Source organism: Ciconia boyciana, chromosome 5, assembly GCF_034638445.1.
Source record: "Ciconia boyciana chromosome 5, ASM3463844v1, whole genome shotgun sequence".
Lineage (NCBI taxonomy): Eukaryota > Metazoa > Chordata > Aves > Ciconiiformes > Ciconiidae > Ciconia > Ciconia boyciana.
The window spans coordinates 84,642,613-84,661,479 of NC_132938.1; the positions used below are offsets into that span (position 1 = coordinate 84,642,613).

The 18,867-nt window shown below is 49.3% G+C and overlaps 1 protein-coding gene and 1 long non-coding RNA gene across 14 annotated transcripts in view; both read left to right on the plus strand.

Annotated features, from left to right (window-relative positions):
- The window catches only part of LOC140651826 (bifunctional methylenetetrahydrofolate dehydrogenase/cyclohydrolase 2, mitochondrial-like), an 86,392-nt gene extending 82,055 nt beyond the window's left edge, over window positions 1-4,337 (plus strand). For 11 of the 13 annotated variants that reach the window (XR_012042526.1, XR_012042524.1, XR_012042528.1 and 8 more), the window contains 2 exons: window positions 1,536-1,619; window positions 2,073-2,129. Coding sequence is in view for 1 of the 13 variants with exons in the window: in XM_072861807.1 (XP_072717908.1) it covers window positions 1,536-1,619; window positions 2,073-2,196; window positions 2,780-2,926; window positions 3,952-4,012 (416 nt within the window). In the remaining 12 variants the exon portion in view is untranslated. Of the gene's footprint in view, window positions 1-1,535; window positions 1,620-2,072; window positions 2,197-2,779; window positions 2,927-3,951 lie in introns of those variants that run through there. The other 2 variants (XM_072861807.1, XR_012042530.1) reach the window with 2 other exon arrangements.
- Window positions 4,338-11,670: 7,333 nt separating this feature from the next.
- On the plus strand, window positions 11,671-16,972 carry LOC140652348 (uncharacterized). Its single transcript, XR_012042744.1, has 3 exons — window positions 11,671-12,190; window positions 12,276-12,446; window positions 16,549-16,972. It is a non-coding gene; the product is annotated as an uncharacterized lncRNA (long non-coding RNA).
- The last annotated feature ends 1,895 nt before the right edge of the window (window positions 16,973-18,867 follow it).

An 18,867-nucleotide genomic window follows, 5' to 3' on the forward strand; every position in this document is an offset into this window, starting at 1 on the left:
CCTGCTAATCACTCAGAAATAGATGAGCTGCAGGAAATGCATAAATCACTACTAGGTTTAACTCTGAGATGTAATGAAACTTTCTAATAACTGGAGTTGAATTAGAGTGATCAAGAAATTATGAAGGCACACTTCCTCCATTAGACATGCATGACCTGACCAGTTAATAGAGGCAAACAGCCCAAAGACACAAATTAGAGACTTCTGTGGAATGGGGCTGATGACTAAGCAGTTCGTGAGCAGGTTAGTTTGTGACCACAGCAGGAGTGTTAGCCAAGTGGATTTCATGGCCAGCTGGGGCAAACATTGACTGTTCCTCGTGGGCTAGCCATGAAGCTACAAGTACTTGTGTTGACCTTCACATCCTGTTTGGGAATGTTCATTTAACTAGTAGAATACCTGAAAGCTGTGCCTCTGCAGCACTATATAGCCCGAAAGATGTCAAAATGCTTTGTAAGCTGAATCTCTGAGAGAAGGGAAGGAGTGCCCTTGCTCCCCCAGGAAATGCAGCCACCACCCCAGTAGCCGACCTCCTCGGCCTGCCTGGTGCAGTCTCCTGTTATGTCTGGTACCCACATCAAACCTGCTGAGCTGCAGTTTTCTTTTGTGTGGATGGTGAAGGAAGGACAGGGATGTACTCGTTTTCTTCTGGGGTTCTGCTGAGATAAGTAACACTGGCCCAGGGTCTGTGAAGGGGTCAGTAACCTCTCCAACCCAGTGACCAGATGAAGAGGGTTTGGTGTCTCGTGTTAGCTGTCTTTGCAAGTGGGCTGTTAACTGAAAAACTCCAACACCAGAGCGGGTATTAGTGCAGGAACTGTCCAGCCTTTCAGGCTGGTTACAGCAAGTAGACCGCTGAGGAAGCTCTTTGCTGCTCAAGAGCAGCTTTTGTGTTAAGCCTGCCTCGAGCAGTACGTGGTCTCTGAAGCCAGTGGTGGGGCGCTGAGCCTGGCTCGGCACTGAGCCTGGCTCAGCACTGACCTGGTGTGCTGAGTCACCAGGTGCACTGAGTTGCTGAGTCCTAGGAGATTCTCTCCCCCTGGACTGTTGTGACTCAAGGACATCTTGATTTTGATCACCAAAAGAACTCCTTCTGCGATGAATGCTGGATTGTCATGCCTAATTGTGGAACCCTGGCTGTGTCCCTTGCACAGGTGCCATGCCAGACTAGTCAGAAACCTAGCATAATCAGAGTTGGCCTAATTTCTGCCTCTCCTGTGTAATCTCTCCAAGCCTGTTCCTGCCCAGTGTCACGCAGAGTGTGGGTGAGAGGTGGTCACAGCCACCGAGTTCCTGTTTGATCTCTGTTCTACTTTAAAAGCTTGTATTTCAGAGATGTTTCTTTGGGATGCCTTATATGATAAAGGCAGCAGATCTCTCAGACCTATATTTTTTCAGCGTACAACACTGGGCTTTTCTTACTAAGATAAAAAGCTTCTGTTCTTCTTGTATTAACTTAATGAGTACACTGGCTGAAATACTTAACTGTACTTGAAGAGCATCTAGTTTTGACTCTTATTTGTATTCTCTTATAGGTTACCTATTGCAGGCAGTCCTGGGCACAACAGTGATCCCATTATGTGGGCCTGGTGACATGGAGAACTGCACAACAGCACTAAGTAAGTGTACTGCGCAGCGCGCACTGTAAATAACAGGTCTTCGGTTCCCATCTTCCTTGGGCTGGTGGCCTCACTGAGGTGCCCTTGGAAATCATTTTTCTGTTGAGCAACATTGCCAACATCCTGCAAAGTGCTCAGTGTTGTTGAATGAGAACCATTTTTTAGCCTGCATTTCCTTTAATATTGCTTCTTCAGCAGAAGAGTTCTGTCTGAGGTGCAAACTCTGCTGTAAAAGCAGAAATAGCTGATGTGGAACTCCCGAAGGAAAAGTCAGTAGAACTCTTGCCTGGGAAAATCCTCTCCCTGTTCAGAAGGCTCGCCTGCTTTAATGCCTGCTGCATTGGAGGTCTCTTGGTAGCGAGACGATTAGTCGAACTTGTAAAGCTTGCATGTTGTGTGGGAACTACAAAGGGAAAATGAGGCTGATGAGATGCTAACAAAATCTCCTTGCAGTCCAGACAGAGAACAGTCCGCGTGTGGCTCAAGTTGGGATAACTAGATGCAAGCCTGAAATGAAGGACTACTGCTTCCACGGACAGTGCGTGTACATAGTGGACTTGGATGAGCACTATTGCAGGTACGGACAGGGCGCAGTGCGTCGTGCAGACCTCCCTGAGGTGTGCTTTGAGATGAACCGTACGTGGCCTTTGATCTCGCTGCTGTTGATGCTTCACTGGAACACCAATCCAGCAAAGTATTTAAATGCTCACAAGAACTTAAAGAGGAGCAGTCTATCTATAATACACCTCAGCTGCATTTAAGCAAGTGTTAAGCACATGTGCTGGCTCCAGTGAAACCTGGGTGAGAGTCGTAGACACCTGAAATTAGGCACCGATCCAACTTAAACTTGGAACACTCATTCTGATGTGCTTCCTTGTTCATCTGTGTTTACAGTAGTGTGAGATCCAGACCTCAGGCAAAGCAGCAAGGTCTCTCCTTTGATCCAGCCCACAAAATAAAGACCCTCTAGGCATTTTTAAGGGTATTCCTCGTTTACTTGAAGAATTTGCAACCGTTTCTAGGACCACATGGGCTTGAGTTACATCAGTTCAAATTGCTTGTCTCTGAGGAAACAGCAGGCCAGCAGTATAGCATGCTTTGTGGACCACTAAAGTGTAACCCCACGGCGATGTCTCTAATTCTGTGTCTCTTATCCTCAGGTGTGACGTAGGCTTCTCTGGTGTCCGATGTGTGCATTCAGAACTCGTCAGACAACCCCTCAGTAAGGAGTATGTGGCACTGACAGTTATCGTAGTTCTGCTTTTCCTCATCGCCATCTCTATTGCAAGCTACTACATCTGCAGAAGGTAAGAAAGATTTTCCTCATGGCTCAGGAAAGCGAGTCAGCTGTATGCATAGTAAGATGTCCACTGATGGTATGCATAGTAAGATGCCCACCTCCAGGTTAGACTGGGATACCTCCACTCACTTGACTGCGTGGAGATAGTTTGATGTACAGACCTGCTAGCCTGCGCTTAGTGAAGTGTTCAAAAAAGCAAGTATGCTGACTGTGTAGCATAACCCAAATTGCAGGCTAGGCCACAGTACCCTGAGCTGCCTTTTAACCCTGACGGAGGACTGTATAGGTGAGTTCACGTCTGTCTTAGAGGGTGTGTTGAGGTAAAGGAGAGAGCAGACAGGGAACAGGAAAATTCTAGTTCCTTTTCTTGGTAATGCCGTTTCCCCAGTCAGCAGGAACTGGAGAGCAGCTGGATTAATACCAGCTATTTTGTTTATCTGCCGTGTTATTGTGGTGACTATGATATCACGAGTATTGCCTCATCAGCTTTACCATGGAGGACAGTAGTCTTCTCCAGTAACAGACCCACAAGCAGCAGGAATCATTGTTCAGGCTCATAACTAATCGTAAGCAGCTGTCAGAGAGCCAAGAAGGTGAAACAACCCCCAGAGGGAGAGCTCGGCTTCACAGATCTGATAGCTAGATGGTAACCACTGTAATTCCTCTTTCCTACCCGAAGACTCGATGGCGCGTCATCTCAAACAGAAGATGGCCTAGTTGGTTAGGGTACTCAGCCCTATTGCAGGGAAGGATCCAACAGGATTTCTCAAAGACAAACCTAGTACCAGCAGCAAGACTTTAATGCAGATGTGAAATCTTCAGTGAAGAGTTGAGAAATGAGACTCTGCATGCAAGTTATCTCAGACCTGGAAATAAGCACAGACAGAGCCTAGCTGCTAGACATTTAAAACAAACATGAGGAGGTCATACAGCATTTTTTTTCTTCCTTCATCCCCCCTTCCCTTCACTCCCCAAAAAGCCATTTGGAACAACTGGCTTTCCAGAACTCACACTTCTCTTCTCTACTTCCAGGTACCGAAGCAAGAAGAGACAAACGAACGCCAGCGAATATAAGGAAGTTGGTGCCCTGTAGAAGAAACGGCGGCTTCCTACAGTGTTCTGTTCATCTGGATGGACTCAGTGGCTTCCCATCTATTTAAATGTTATTTTTATTAACCATATTTACAATATTTATATGCTTTTAAAAATTTCAGTTGTTTGGTGATCCAATCAGTATAGGTCAAGCATTTTATTTTCAGTGTTTTATTTTTTTATTAAATAATATTTCCTAATGAGAACCCCACCTAAGTGGTTCTGTGGGATAGAGATATATTTTTATAAGAACTCATCTTCTTATTCTGAAGAGTAATTTTATATTTATTCTTGTGAATATGCTCAAAACAATTCTACTCCTTGAAATAAAAGTTCTAGACAAAGTCAAAATATCTGTGTGGTTTGATTGAAGTGAAACTTGGCCTGGCTTGGCTGAGCAGGATGTTTGAAGCCCCAGCAATTACTGTTGGAGAGAGAAACCATAGTATCGCTAATAATATGTATCAATGCACCTTAGTTCCAATGAACATAGCTATTAGCTGGCGTAATTGGAGGAAGACTTAAAGGAAGAAAGAGCGCAGCTCCTAGCGCAGCCTATCCAACATGTACTGCGTGACAGCAGCATGGATCTGGGCTTCTCCATGCCCTCAGGAAAGTTGTGCTGGGTATATTCTGAATTACAGCAGGGAGGCAGCAGCACAAGTTGATCGGTCTCTGCAGCTGAACGCAGTAACGCGTGGCAGCTCAAGGTGTGAGTGTAGCTACAGGACGAAGGCTCCCTCAGAACAAGTACCAGCACTCGAGTCTTCCCCATAGTGTTTCTGCCATGGTGTCTATCGTACAGCTGGGAGCAGGGGAAGGGGAAGTTTTTGAGTTTGGGCATAATGTGGATATCTTGTTGGCCTAAAATAATGATAGAATAGCCCGCTGGGTTTAGCTGCACCCCGAGTGTGGGTCCCTGTGAACAGGAAGGATTCTTGCAGCATCTGAATCATCCCTGTTAATCCCATCACTTCTCACACTTTCAGAAAATGTGAGAAAAAGCAAAACCTTTTCGTCATTCCCGGTCTTTGCCAGAGGTCCGTGCGAGCCGCGTCAGCCTGCATTGCTTGGTGTTCATGCGTGCGAGACCTGTGATGTCTTGACCGGTGCAACAGGATCTTTGTAAGGAAGAGTGGGGGGACCTGAGACATCACAAAGCGAGAGTGCTATTTCAGAAGCTCTCAGTCAGCTAGAGGCCCTTGTGGAGGAATAAACTGGCTCCTTCCCTCTCTCCTTGAACTGCCCTCCTGTATTAGATGCTCTTGAGATCAAGCAAATGAAAGGGGGATCTTATGCTCAAAAGTGACTTTTCTTGCTTTTCTGCTTTGTGTTGTCCAGTAACAATTTTCATCTGAGCTTGTAGGTAGCAGGGCTTAAATCTGCCTTGCATTATCCTGTAGAGTAAAGCCGGTCTGTGACCGGCCGTGAAAGGGAACTGGTGAGCTTGTCCACGCACACGTGCAGCAATCCGGCAGAAGGAGGCTGGTTGTGACAAGTCGTTCGGCCAGCAGCGGTCTTTGGGAACGTAGCTGTTGGTGTCCTGTCCAGAGAACAGAGGGGCTGTGAATGGCAACCGAGGAGGGTCCCTGTAGGTGGGGCTGGGAGGCAAGGTGGGAAAGGCTTGCCTGAGTGCGCTGCCCTGGCCATGTGGCCTGTGCCCCTTTCTTTGGAAAAGGTGAGTCATGTGAAATGACAGCTCTACTTCTTTCCCAGATTGATACTCGCTTCCTGACTTGGACTTACTTTCCCTGCTATCTTTCCTCTGACAAGCACCAACCACAGCAAAGGCGTGGTCAGGCAGACCTGGGGTGTGATGAAATAGCTCTGCCCAGAATCTGCCAGTTTTCTTTGCACTTCTCTCCCCAGTGGGGAGTGCGTGAGGTGAGGAGGAGGAGGAGGGATGACTACTTAGCAAAACAAAGGTGTGATCTGAGCAGACTGACATTACACACGATGGATCACTCTGACAGCGCGCAGCAGGAGAGTCCAGATGCTCCAGGCTGCTGCATGTGAGCTCTGGTTGCAAGGCTACAGCCTGGGATTGATTTACTTTCTGTGCTGCTCACTCTGCTGCGTTCGCTACAGACCTTCCAGCACACGCTGCTCTCGTGGTCTTTCTCGGGCAGATATACCACCAGCTTTTGAGTGCTGCAGCCGCAACGTCATTCCTGCCTGCCACAGGCCTGCAGGTAAACAAAGTGCAACCAAGACCCAGCACTGCTCAGGCAAAGTAAGCGATGCTTTGCTCACCTCCACTTCTCAGGACGAAACGCTTGACCAAGTGACATTGACCAAAGACAAGAAGATCTTCCAGATGAAGTATGGCGACGTAGGGGTACAAGGGACCCCCTTTGCATGTCCTGATGGCTGCAGGCAAGCTGGCTCTTGCTGTTTGACCTGAGGTCTATCACAGAACAGCCTCTGTGATCTGACCATGGGATATCTTGCCCATCTTTTTCAAACACTGGGTTATCCTGTAGGGTTTACGCTTGACGTGCTGGGTCTGTGCAGGTAGCCTGCTGCTACCTTCTGCCGTCTTCTAAGATAACTTAAGCACTTATTTTTGGCAGTGCTTATCCAGCCCTTGGTGCCGCTCAGTCAATGTTTAAGATGGGTCTGGACGGTACAAATTTTTCCCTGGTCTGCCTGGTCCTTTGTGTCTCCCTTCAGCATCGAGTTAGAAGGCGATCGTTGGTCATTCCCAGTTAACTGGGTTAACTCTGTCTCACAGGGCCCTTGTTAGCTGCTCTTGAGCTTTTCACTTCCTCTCTCCTTCTCCTGTAATCCAGTTGTCACACAGAAACCTGTTCTGCCGGGTAACTGGTGACAGCTAATGGCAGCCCCAGCCACAGCCTCGTTGTTAGCACGGCCTTTGCTAGTGGGAAGATGGGGCAAAAATCGATTCTTGGAGCCTCCTTCCATTCTTGCTGTGACCCAGTTAGGATACGTGGTGACACATCTTTGTTTCCCCCTCAGGCTTCCCCGCCTGTCCGTGAACTGCTCTGGCCGGTCCCTGTTCATCCTCCAGAAACTTTTCCTGGACTCCCCGGAGAGACTCAGCCCAGAGGCACGCGCAGCCTGGCCACGCTTTTGCTCCGACTCCCATACGCTGCCCTTTCCGCTCCTCTGCTCCACTCGGTAGGAGCATCACTTAAGGGGACTCCGTCCTCTCACCCCACCTTTTGTAAATGATGACCCCATGTATTTGCGGTCCCACTACTAGAGCTCCAGTGGCCGAAAGGCTTCAGACTCTACCCCTGCCCTGCTCGCTGCCAGCCCCTCTGCACCTGAGCAGCCACAGTAGCTAAAGATGCATCTTTCCGCTGCAGCACTTGGGTCCACATGCCCACTGCTGCACTTGCAGAAGTTTTAAATTGCAGTGGGGTTTATCGTGCCTTTAGCTATTTGGGTCAGGCAAATCTAAGAGGAATAGTCCACTTTCAGACCCGAGCAGGATTTGTTTGTTTCTTTCTATCTGTCTTAACTTTTCGCTGACTGTTTTGATTTGGCTTGGGCTTTTTCCACCTATCCTGTTGCTCATCTTACTCCCAGCCCATAACAGCCCTTCCAGACCCTGTGTTTTTCTCGCTCCTGCACATGATTGAGCAACTGAAAAGCTTGGGGCCACATACCAGCCTGCCACCTCAACAGCTTGTGCCGGCTGGACGTAGATTGCCAGTCCAGCAACCACGCAGCCGGGTCCTGATGACACACCCCAAATAATTTGTCTCAGAGAGTGAACCTCCCTCATTCTTTCCATGGTTTCTGCTGGCACCACCTCTATCCCTCTGGTGCAGCTCTTCCTCACCCGCACCGCCCACCGTCAGAGTCACCTTTGGCTGCAACTCTCTTTCCGCTGGTGAGAGCGCCTGCGGTGTGCCTCCGAGGTTGCCCTGCCTAAGCCTTCCTTACCAAACGGCTTCGCCTCCTGCACGAGTGTTACAGGCTCCTGCCAGGTCAGTTCTCCCATGCCTGTGTCAAAACGCATCACGGTAGAGTAGGTGTGTGAAACAGGCGGGGACAGGGACTAAAGACTGGTACTGGAGAGACCCACCTGACACCACAGCCATCTACGTGTCCTCAGGGCCACCAGCGTATCGCTGTGCAGTCTTTCTGCCTGGGACACTTCTGCTGGCCGCTCTCTGGAGGGCTGAGCAACCACAGCTCCCATCAGCTGCAGTGGTGCTCCATTTGACATCTCCCTATCATTTTAAAACTTAGCCCATCCCAGAGCTGTCCTGTCAGTAACCCTGCTGTGGGGTTCTTGCCCACAAGTCTGTATATTTTATCTGAAACCCATTCCAGCCTCTTGGGATTCAGGCAACGGATAACTGATGCTTGCTTTCAAGCCTGGGGCTGTCTGAGCTAGGAAGCAACGGCAACAACTCCTCCCCGGGTGCTCTGTGGAAGGATGGTGCTTTTTTGAAGTAAGGCTTCCTGTAAACTCTCTGAAATGCTATGTTTTTGTGCAAATGTTACTGGTGTTAATATTTCCCCTGGTCGCAAGATATCTGACTTTTTTTAAGAGGGCATTAGAAGAAAAATCTTTCCAAAAGCAGCAGCCAGCCACAAAACTGCAAAGAGATAAGAATGGGAGTAGTCACAGTAACTCAAGCCATCCATCACCATATCACTTCTTGAGGGAGAAACTTTTTCAGCGTCTGTGGTGTGCCCACTGTTACCAAACCTGGAATTACCATTACCATTGGCTACCGCAGGGGTTAAAACCAAACCTCCTTTAGTACCCTCTTCACCCGTGGCCCACGCAACAGATGACACGCAATGCATTTAACTGGGGAGGCTGACCTTTCTCTCTCCGGATGCCGTCTTGCCTGTTGCGTGCTTCATGGTAATGTCACTAGAGGTGCTTTGGCAATCTCAAGCCTTTGTGAGTCATGTGTCCCCCTCAGTGGGTTTCCTTGGAGTGCGTCAGCCAGTCATGTCACAAGTTTGCCGAGAGGTGGAGGAAGCCTCCATGACCGTCTTGGGTTACATCAGAGAGGCGGAGGACGTTTGGACAGCTGGTCCTAGTCCCCGCTGAGGCAAGCCTCGGATTGCACAGTGCATCTGGCACCTCATCTCGGGGCTGCTCGTGAGAAGAGCAGGTGTGGAGCACAGGGAGGAGAGAGAGGAGGTTAAATGCACTGGAAAGACTTACAAATCACACACTCGTTGCAAATCTGTGCTGGGTCAGTAGCAGTCATCCTTTGTGTTTATGATGAAGAAAGGATTGTTGGATGGATGGATGGACGGATGGACCGATGAACTGATGGAAGGAGGGAAGAAAGGATGGACGGACGGAAGGACGGATGGAAGGTGTTCCATCAGTAAATGTAGAAGTTTGGTCTTGCACAAATAGTCATCACTTTAATAAAGCCGGTGCCAAACCTAAATTACTCCAACACTCCCATTATCTAATTCCATCCCGTATGATTAAAAGCTTTCCCAGCAAACTGTGAGATTAAAACAACGGATCAAAAAAATATTGAGAAATCTCTCTGCCCTACCCTGATGGATGCCAGTGTGATCCTTCCGACCGAGTCACCAGGGGTCATCAGCCTCCTGACAGGAAAACCCAGTAGGAATTTAGGAGGCGAGATGCAATAGTGAACAGGCACCAGCCCCAGCAGGGAACCACCGTTTGTCCGTAGACATTTGTCCATGGTCCCCAGTGGTCCTGTGACGGATGTCCTCTTTCTGTTCCGGTTTGTCAGGCTGGTTATCGGTGCCCTTCATTATAACGGGAAGCTGAGGCAGCTGTACAAGCCCAAGCCACACGAATGAGGAAGAGAAGCCAGTTTAGCTGCCTCTCCCAGAACTGCTGTCATTTAGGCGGTAGAGGCGGGGAAATAAGGGTTAATTTCAGGAGAGAAGAGTAGCTGATGGGAGGTGGATATCCATCTGGATACACACAACAACATGGGAATAAGCCTTCAGGTCACTGCTGAGAGGGGGGTGGTGGAAACCAGACCGAAGAGTTGTAATGAGGGGATAGAAAATGAGGGAAGAATAGGGTTTAGATGAGGGCAAGAAAAGATGGTGAGACTTTCTGACTGTAAAAAGGACACAGAATTGAAGTCAGGAGGAAACAGTCAAGGCCAGGTTGGATGGGGCTTTGAGCAACCTGGTTTAGTGGAAGGTGTCCCTGCCCATGGCAGGGGGGTTGGACTAGATGATCTTTAAGGTGCCTTCCAACCCAAACCATTCTATGATTCTATGATTCTATGAGCTCAGTATCTCACAAGATCTGTGCACCTGTGGCCTCCCAAACATTTGGAGCTCATTCAGGAGGTCCACCTGCTCAGCCCACCCGTGCCAAGAACAAGCATCGCTGCGACAGCAGAGCAAGGCGCAGCAAGTTTCAGCCCCTGTAGAAAGCTCACCAAGAGGACAGGAGCATTTAAATGAAGAAGGTCAAATATCAGAAATCAGACTGGATTTACAACGGCTGGAAAACCTGGCAGGGTGAGTCCAAGCCGTTCTTTTCAGGCAGCCTCGTTTCTAACCAGCTCCTCTCCTCCTCACTAGTAACATGTTTGTCTTTGGAATGGGAAGAACCCCAGAAAAAGGTATTCCCAGCCCCACCCTCAGCAGCTCCAAAGGCTCAGCCGGGGAAAGGTTGCTGGTCAGGGCTACCAGTGCCCGGTCACCGCTGCTGGCTTCCCCGGCCAGACTCCTGCCTCTTGAGCAGTGCCCCGTCCCAGGCGATGCTCTGGTTACCGCTCCTTTGTCCTCTTTGTCCTGACTCATGTAATTCCTCCTCAGCCATTGCCTCCACGACGACATCCCTGTGCAGATAGCCTGACACAGCCAGGCAAGTCAGCCGCTCCACTCGTGGAGATGCAGGGCTCTCTTTCTGCAGCGAAGTTTCGCTGGGAATTTTACCACCCAAAGGATTTTTCTGGTTGAAGATACAGCTTCTGAAAGAGGCAAGTGATCTGCCTTGGGATTGTTTCTTCTCCTGACATATTCACCTATGTGTTTAGTTTTCCTTTCTGCTGGGATAACTGAACTGGGATATTTCATTTCAGCCAGTTCATCACTCGTCAAAACTTGTTGGTTTTTTTCAACTCACCCAAGTTGTTTTGTTCCGATGGGCTCAAATCAAGCAGAGGGGAAAAAAATCCGTTCATCAGTCACTATTCCTGAGTGGTTCAGTGCCCCATGACATTTCTGGCACTGGTTTCATTCCCACCTAGTCGTCACCTTGAAGACTACTCTCAGACTACCCTCGCTTCCAGATCCTGGATTTCTTTGCGTGGGGCATCATGAGTGTCATCCCACTGTGGCGTGCGTGGGGCTCAGATACCGGACTCGGTGCAGCAGGGACGGAGGGTGGGAGGGCAGCCACGTCCTGCCATGGGGAGTTAGCTCAGAAATTTCCTGTAGAAAAGCAGCGCTTTGTGCTCATGCTCAAAAGAGCAGAGAACATTCTGAGCTTACGAAAACTGATATTTTTGTATGCATCAAAAAAAGTAGCAATTAAAGCTTTCAACATTTTCTTAATGCAAAAGTTGGAGCATTGCCAAGCCCAACATGGAAAAAATAATTATGACATTTTTGGCGTAATGCCCTGTTTTGGAATAGAAAAGGAAGCTGGAAAGCCAGACTTCCCCAAAGGGGCAGACGCGTGGCTTTGGTCAGTCCTGATCTGAAATGCACGGCATCTCTAGAAGGCTCTCACCGTTCCTCGTGCGTGCTGTCCTCGGAGTAGTTAATCGTTACTGCAAGGCTCAGTTTCCTGATAAAGTCTCAGATTCCAGCAAAGTCTTCCTTTCTTTCCAAACCGAAGGCTAGCATCAGCTGCCAAAGACCCATGCAGCCACCGAGAGTATTTTGTCAGCCTTGTCCCTCGAAGCCACGGGTACCCTGAACCTCAGCCTGCCTTTGGCGGAGGCTGGAAGCGATGCCAAGTGATATGATGGATTTTATTCACCCCACAGACGCCCTTCCTGCAAATTCATCAACTTCAAAACGAGCTGCACAAGCTCATGATCTGAGAATTCAAGAGTCACCGTGTCCTCCCAGGGATTTGGCAATAACCTCAGCCCTGACACATTTAGCCCACCGACGGACACCCAGGATGGCAAGATCTCTGATTGCCGCAGCAGTAATTTGGCAGTCGTGAGTGGCAAGGAAATGGCACGCGTGCAGTTTGTGGCTCTCCTAGCATGGGGTGAGCTGTGTCAGAGAAAGCTGTCCCTCGGACTCTGCTCTCTTTACTGATGAAGTGATGCTTTACATGTCTGTCTCCCTTACAGATTTTCGCCTGCGGTGGAGCAGAGAGTCACCATTTCCAGCACCAGAGCGCAGGGCTCATGGAGAGCCTGCCTTTACGCCCCACTCGCTGCACCGAAGGTCTGGCTCCTGGGATCGCCGGGCGAGGGACAGCCGGTTCGGCAGTGCCGCGGAGCACAGGGACGGCAAGATGGGTACGTGGCTCCTGGCAGCGTCACCAGTCTGAAAAACCTCGCAGACACCCAGGGTCGGACTTTGGGGAAGGGCTGTGGGGATGAGAGCGACCACCCCAGCAGCGCTAAGGGCACAGGCACAACAGCTCTGCCTTTGTGGGCGCAAGCCGGGAAAATATTGACTCTGAGTTTAGTGGTGGGGATGGGACAGAGCATGTGTGAAAATTGCTTTTGTGGAGGCATTTCTAAAGTTGAGTGCAAGGCCGCTTGTTGTTGTAGGTCAGTAGGGCCCCAAGCAGCCTCGGCTCTCCTCCTTTGAGTTTCTTCCAAAACATTTAATGTGTTTACTTACTGTGTCGCTTAAAGTGTAGCGCGTAACACCTGGGAAATGAAGAATTTGGCATTCTTAGGGGTCAGGATGCTTGAAACGTGACTCTTGAATTGACACCATATGGCCATTTCTGAGTTTTCGTACAAAGTCTTGTGCATTTTTTTCAGCTCAGCTCCTTGTTTTAAATGCTTTTTATTTTATTTGCCACCATTCTGCTAATGTGGAGAAAAAATGGCTTTCTGGCTGCAATGCTTAGTGACCTGTTTCGGGCATGTTAAGACAATATGTCTTTAAATCCTAAAATAATTTAAGTGTAGTCAAATGCCATTGAATTTTCTCTCTCTTTTTACGTTGAAACACGTTAGTTTCAGGCAACTTAAGCAAGCTTGGGAATAACTTTCTGGAGCTGAGAATAAATGAGATCATTCATTATCAGTGAAGCAGGTAGATCTTGAATAAACATTTCAGAAGACACTGGGCGGGGGCAGAGGGGCACAAATCCTGTTACCAAAAGCTTGTACGTTAAAGGGGTCCCTGGGGCAGATAAATCCATCCTGCCCTTCCATAACTCAGAACAGCATCACCCAGGTGAGAGGGAATAGAGACAGCGATCTCTTGCCCTGCCAGGCAGCTGATTTTGATACAAATCCCTCTCACTACCAGAATCTCCTCTCAGCATCTGCTTTCCTGCACTAGCTCCTGCACTAGTCCGAAACCAGTTTACTTCACCTGCTCTAGCTGAGTTACCTCTCGCCGCGGCAAGGGAACGGCGCTGAGCTCTATGCTTCCAGGAAAGCCTTGAGTGGTGGAGACCAAAGCGCTCAGCCCTGCATTTGCCACCTCCGGGTTCCTCCCTCCCCATTCGAAGCAGACCTCTGCTCCCACTGGAACCTCCTGGGTGAAGCCCACAAGGAGAGGAGGAGCCATGCAGACGCTGGTGCATTGGTGACCTTGAAAAGCCTCTTAGGAGTGGAATGAGACCTCTTGTCAGCAAAGCACGGTCCATGCGAGGCGGGATACCCGAATCCAACTCAAAGCAGAGACTCGGTTTTGCTTCAGAGGGGCAGAGTGTGCCTCCATGCAGTCAGACTTGGGTGGACCCAAACATGCCAGGAGGATGGCATTGTGGCATGCCAGTGTAGACTGGTTTCTGTCTTCAGAACCAAGAATCAGGTTTTTCCTACATGAAGGCAAACCTCCCTACAGCAGGAAATGAGGCTGTGCCTAGGAAACCTCCTTCACAGCGTGAGTGTGCAATCGTTATGCAAATGAGACCTTACTCATTCGGTGTGTCTCAGCAGTCCTGTCCTGGGAAAGCACTGGCCCCGTGCTCCAGCCTGACGGGGCCACACGCAACACGCAAGGAAGAGGGGACACGACGTGCGCTGCCTGCACGGGTTTCGCTGACGGATGGACATGTGTGACTGGAAGCAGCCTCGCAAAGCACTCGCTTGCCGGTCCCACTTCAGCACATTGAAATGAATGCCCAAACTGCCAGCGCTGACTTATTCCAGTGGCACCTTTTTAGTTTGCCAGATTTCATGCTTATTTGCTAGTACCCTGGCACAATTAAAGGCAGCCGACCTCACGAGGGCACAGCACTTGTTGCCACAAGCAGGCACTGCCAGCAAACAATGGGATTTCCAAGGAAGCATAACAAACATCCCCGTGAAATAGAGTGTTCTCCTAGGCTTCTTTGCTTGCTCACGGCCTGTGAAAAAAACAAAATCCAGAGTGATCTACGTAATCATTGTTGTGCGTAGGAAGGCTTGCCTGGGCTTTGTTATAGGGAAAAAATCTAGCTTTGGCAAAGGTGAGAGGAAAGGAATTTCTAATTGCTGTAGGCTTCTCTTTGTGATTCATTGTTTCTTCACATACGAAATTACTTCAAACAGGTAAAGAAAATTCACCTCCTGGTGCACCGATGGGAAGGCACTACGCAAAAACTCAGCTGTGGTGAAGCGGTACCAGATGCCCTCCTCTTCCTGATGGTGGGGTGAATCAGAAGGAAAACCATTCACACCAGGGGAGATACTGTGAGTCTCGCTTATGCCAAAGACCCTCTGCTTGGCTCCAGCTGCAGGGAGCTCAGCAGCGCAAACCTGCGCACGACTTGGACTGACAGTGAAGGGTCCCTCCAACAGCCGGGGAAAGGGCCTTTCGTGGGGAGCCGGTGGTCAGCCCCAGACAAAAGTCATATTGGCTCAGAGAAGAATCAAGAGCTTCTTTGTGCACCATTTCTGCTCAGTTTGCCCCCAGGGGGCCTGAATTTGACCTTTGCCTCATCCTGTCCCTGTTAATCTAAGGTCAGAGAGAGTCGAGGGCTCTGGATCCGCTTTCTGTCAGGCAGGAGACGGACAGGGTGTGTGACCCCCAATGACCGCGGTGGACATGAGAGCAGGGGCGTGCGTTTGATTCTCGCATCAGATGATAGGACTTGAGTACCAACAAACCAACGAACACAGCGGAGAGGAGAAACGGGCATGCAGCGACAAAACGGCAGCCCCTCTCTCACGCCATGGGCTGTACGTGTCTTTGTAAAGATGCCGAGACAAAAAGCGTTCCATTTGGATGGGAGAGGACCCTTCTTGACCGAGGGGATTTGCCTGGCTTCCTGCAGGGGACGGATCCAGGCAGCTCACAGCATTTTCCTGCTGAGACAAAATCTTTTCACACAGAAGGAGGCCCACGCTCTGTTCATCTGTGTGTGTTTACCTGCCTCACCAGCTGCTCAATTTGGGAACCAGGTTGAAAAAAAAATTGTGCAAGGAAGATTATAAAGTAAAAAGCTAAGACTTTAGCTGCACTTCCAGGAGAAAATTCCCAAACAATCCCCACATGTCCTTTATTTCTCTATTACTCTAGACGCTATAGGAAATAACACACGACACAGAAGAAAAACATCACGCTATTTCTGTCACATGTTCCCAGTCCTCATGTGAGACTGCAATCCCTCAAAAGGTGCAGTACCATATAATTTACTCACATGCTATGTGCTTTCAAATGAGCCGTGATACGCATCTCCAAGGTGACTTCATACCCAAGCCACTAAAGTGAGGAAAGGGATATATTATTCACCCCGCTTAACAAACTCAGTTAGTCAAACTACCCACTGCAACTTTCATTGGCACCAACACGCTTTAGGTCAGCCGGACTTAGGTGGCCAAGATCCTCTTAGGGGAGCCTTAAAGGTAACCCCAAATTGTTGCCGCTCCATCTGTACGAGACCATCTCAAGGAAGTTCGCCTTGCCTTGTGACTATAAAAGATTGTTCCTCCACTGTTAAAACTAGCTGTTCATTTGCCCTGATTGTAGTAGGCAGTGCTCCTTAAAAAGTCAGCATGTGATAATTAAAAACCACCTGTGCCTACAGAAAGTCACTTTATTACAGTAAGCAAAAAAGTGGTTGTCCAGAAGTTGCATGGAATGAAGAGAATAGAAGATTCATAGCTAACGGTCCGGGTATTAGCGGTCACCATTTTTTAGCTTTTAAAACAAACATGTAGTGGCATTGTGTTTTGTGGAGGCTTTTTTTTAATATGAAGATTTCTGCTCTGGCTCTTTTTCAGCTCAATCTCCAAGACACCAGAGGAAAAAAAGCGTGTATTTCCCCAAGTATAGACATCATTTTTCCGACAGCCGCACTGCACACATAATTACACACATTCTCAAAGTTGAGTGCATTCTGTGATTGAGCTGGGAGACCACCAAAACTTAATGAACATCAGTCATGCAGCTTTTGCTACCTTGAGCGCAGCTCCACATTTAAACATTTTTTTCTCTTCTTTCTAGAATGAGTACTTTTGGAGCACTTGCAGAATGATCCAGTAGCTGCATATGCCTTTGGAAAGCAATGAGCTGGGTGTTCTCCGCTGCAGGGACCGTGCTGGCTGGCAATCCTGGACACATTACAGAGAAGAGAGATGATCTGATGATTTTGCCCATCTAACACTTGACGTGGTACTCTGAATATACAAAATAATGTGTGGTGCAGGGGAAACGCTATCAGACTGAAGGTAAAGGGCCACAGCAACTTGGCTTGGGTAAATCAGTGTAATGGCACTGAGTACAACAGCTGAGCTCTGGCCTCCATTTCTTTAGGGATTCCTATCTAAAGCACCTACCCCTTTCTGTCCCGTGGGGCCTGGCAAGCATTGTCAGGAGGGTAGTTTTGCATTGGGGTACTGTGGGGAGCCTGCCTTGGGGGGTACGTGGGTAGGACCGCAAGCCAGCCCTCGCTGGGGAGTCCTGGGGGAAGTTGCTGTGAATTGCCCGAGGAAATGGAAGAAAGGGCAGCAATTTTCAGTGCTCTCTGGCAGGATGTGGTATTAGAGAAGGAGATGGTTAGCTGAGGGACAGCTCCCCATTCTAGTGTAAATCCAGTATTGCTTCACCCGGCTTGTGGCTTCGGGCCCTTACAATTACTGCTGGGGTCAGAATCTGCCCCTGAGCATTTGCAAATTGAGCCATTGCACAAAAACGAGTGGGTGAGTGCTGGAGGATGTGTTTGGTCAAATGAGTGCATGCTGTGTGGAAAATAGAGCAGTCGAAGCCCAGGGCAGTGCGCTAACAGCCGGCAGCTTCCCAAAAAACCTCCTAGCACGTGGCAGGACTGCTGCCCCGGACAGGCTTGCCATATGTTCCCCACCACCGATTCAAACGTGAGCCCAGCCCGTCCTGCTCAGCTGTATCTAGGGCCAGTGAGCAGGCAACAACAGGAGCCACAACATGGCCCACGATATTCTGCAAATTATTAGGCCTTTTCCCCATTGCCTGCCATTTGTGAAAGCCTGTGGAAAGCAAGTGTGAAAACCCGCCGCTGCAATTTGGTAGCATTAAACTCCTTAGCACCACTGCATGCTTCATCAGATTAAGCAGGGATGCTCAGGGTTGCTGGAGTTTCCGTTGGCCGAGAAGGTACCCCTTAGATTTTCAGGGGGACTGTTTTTCATTTGTATTGATATAAATTAGAGAAAAATCCAGATCTTGTCGTCATGGGGGCCAGCAGATTCTGTCCTTTTTGTTTTTCTCCAAAAGATTTTGCAGTCAAATGCAGAGTGACTGAAAGCACATGCCACCAGGCAGACTTCCCCAGGGTGAACAGCTGATGCAGTACAAGTGCATAAATTATTCCCTTTCTGGACAGGTTTTGCTCATGCAATCCCTGCTTCAGCCAAAGTCTCGGGGAAAGGAGTGGAGCACAGGAAGAACGTCACCATCTTAGAAAAAAGTTGCATGCTGAGGGCTTTCACGGCAGGGATGCATGGCCTTCTGAACGCCTGCGGATCTCAGAGGCTAGCAAAACCTCTACCGATTTCCAGAGAGGCAGTACCCAGGCCTTTCCCCTTCCCTCCTCGCCAACACCCTGGCTACGCATCTACATCCTCTTTATTAGAGCAATCTTGATTTACATCAGCAGGAACCGGAGTCACACATGCCTCACTTCAAAGCTCCCTCCCTGCCTATGAGGGAGCTGCTGATAGCAGAAGATACTGGCGTCTGCAGATCACAAGTCAAGTGAAAGTCTGGTGAGCTGCCCAGACAGACACCGCTCCGGTTTGAGTCATTACCCTTTTCCACCTGTTCTCAACTGGATGGATGAGAAAGGATAACTCATGTTCAAACACCCAGGTCAGCTGTGCCCGCCCTTGCAAAATAAACATTTGATGTCAGTGAAGAAAATTAATGGGCAGGTATTTCAGATACTTCCTTTCCCTTCACGCATTTCTCGAAGGTTTTATCAAAAGTAAAGAGAGTGAATAACGAGATCGCAGTTGGCACTCGGACTCTTCTGGAAGACACGATGCCCAAGCGTGCTCCGCCAAGGCCAGGCAGCTGTCAGCATCGATGTTGCTTCGCCTCCGCAAGTCCCTGCCTACGCCCCGATTGCCACGGCACGGCTGGGGAAGGGACGGGCTGTGTGCTGGCCACCTCGTCCGGGGTCAGAGCAGAAGGAAATACGATCCAAATAGTCGGGCAACCTGGGGGCTCCCAGCACAAACCAGAGCTGACAACGTGCAATTTCACATCCTGGGCACATCCTTCCTTTGCAGTCATCTCAAGGTGACAGGCCATGGTCAGGGAGGAGGACAGCAGGCCCCAGGCGCTGCC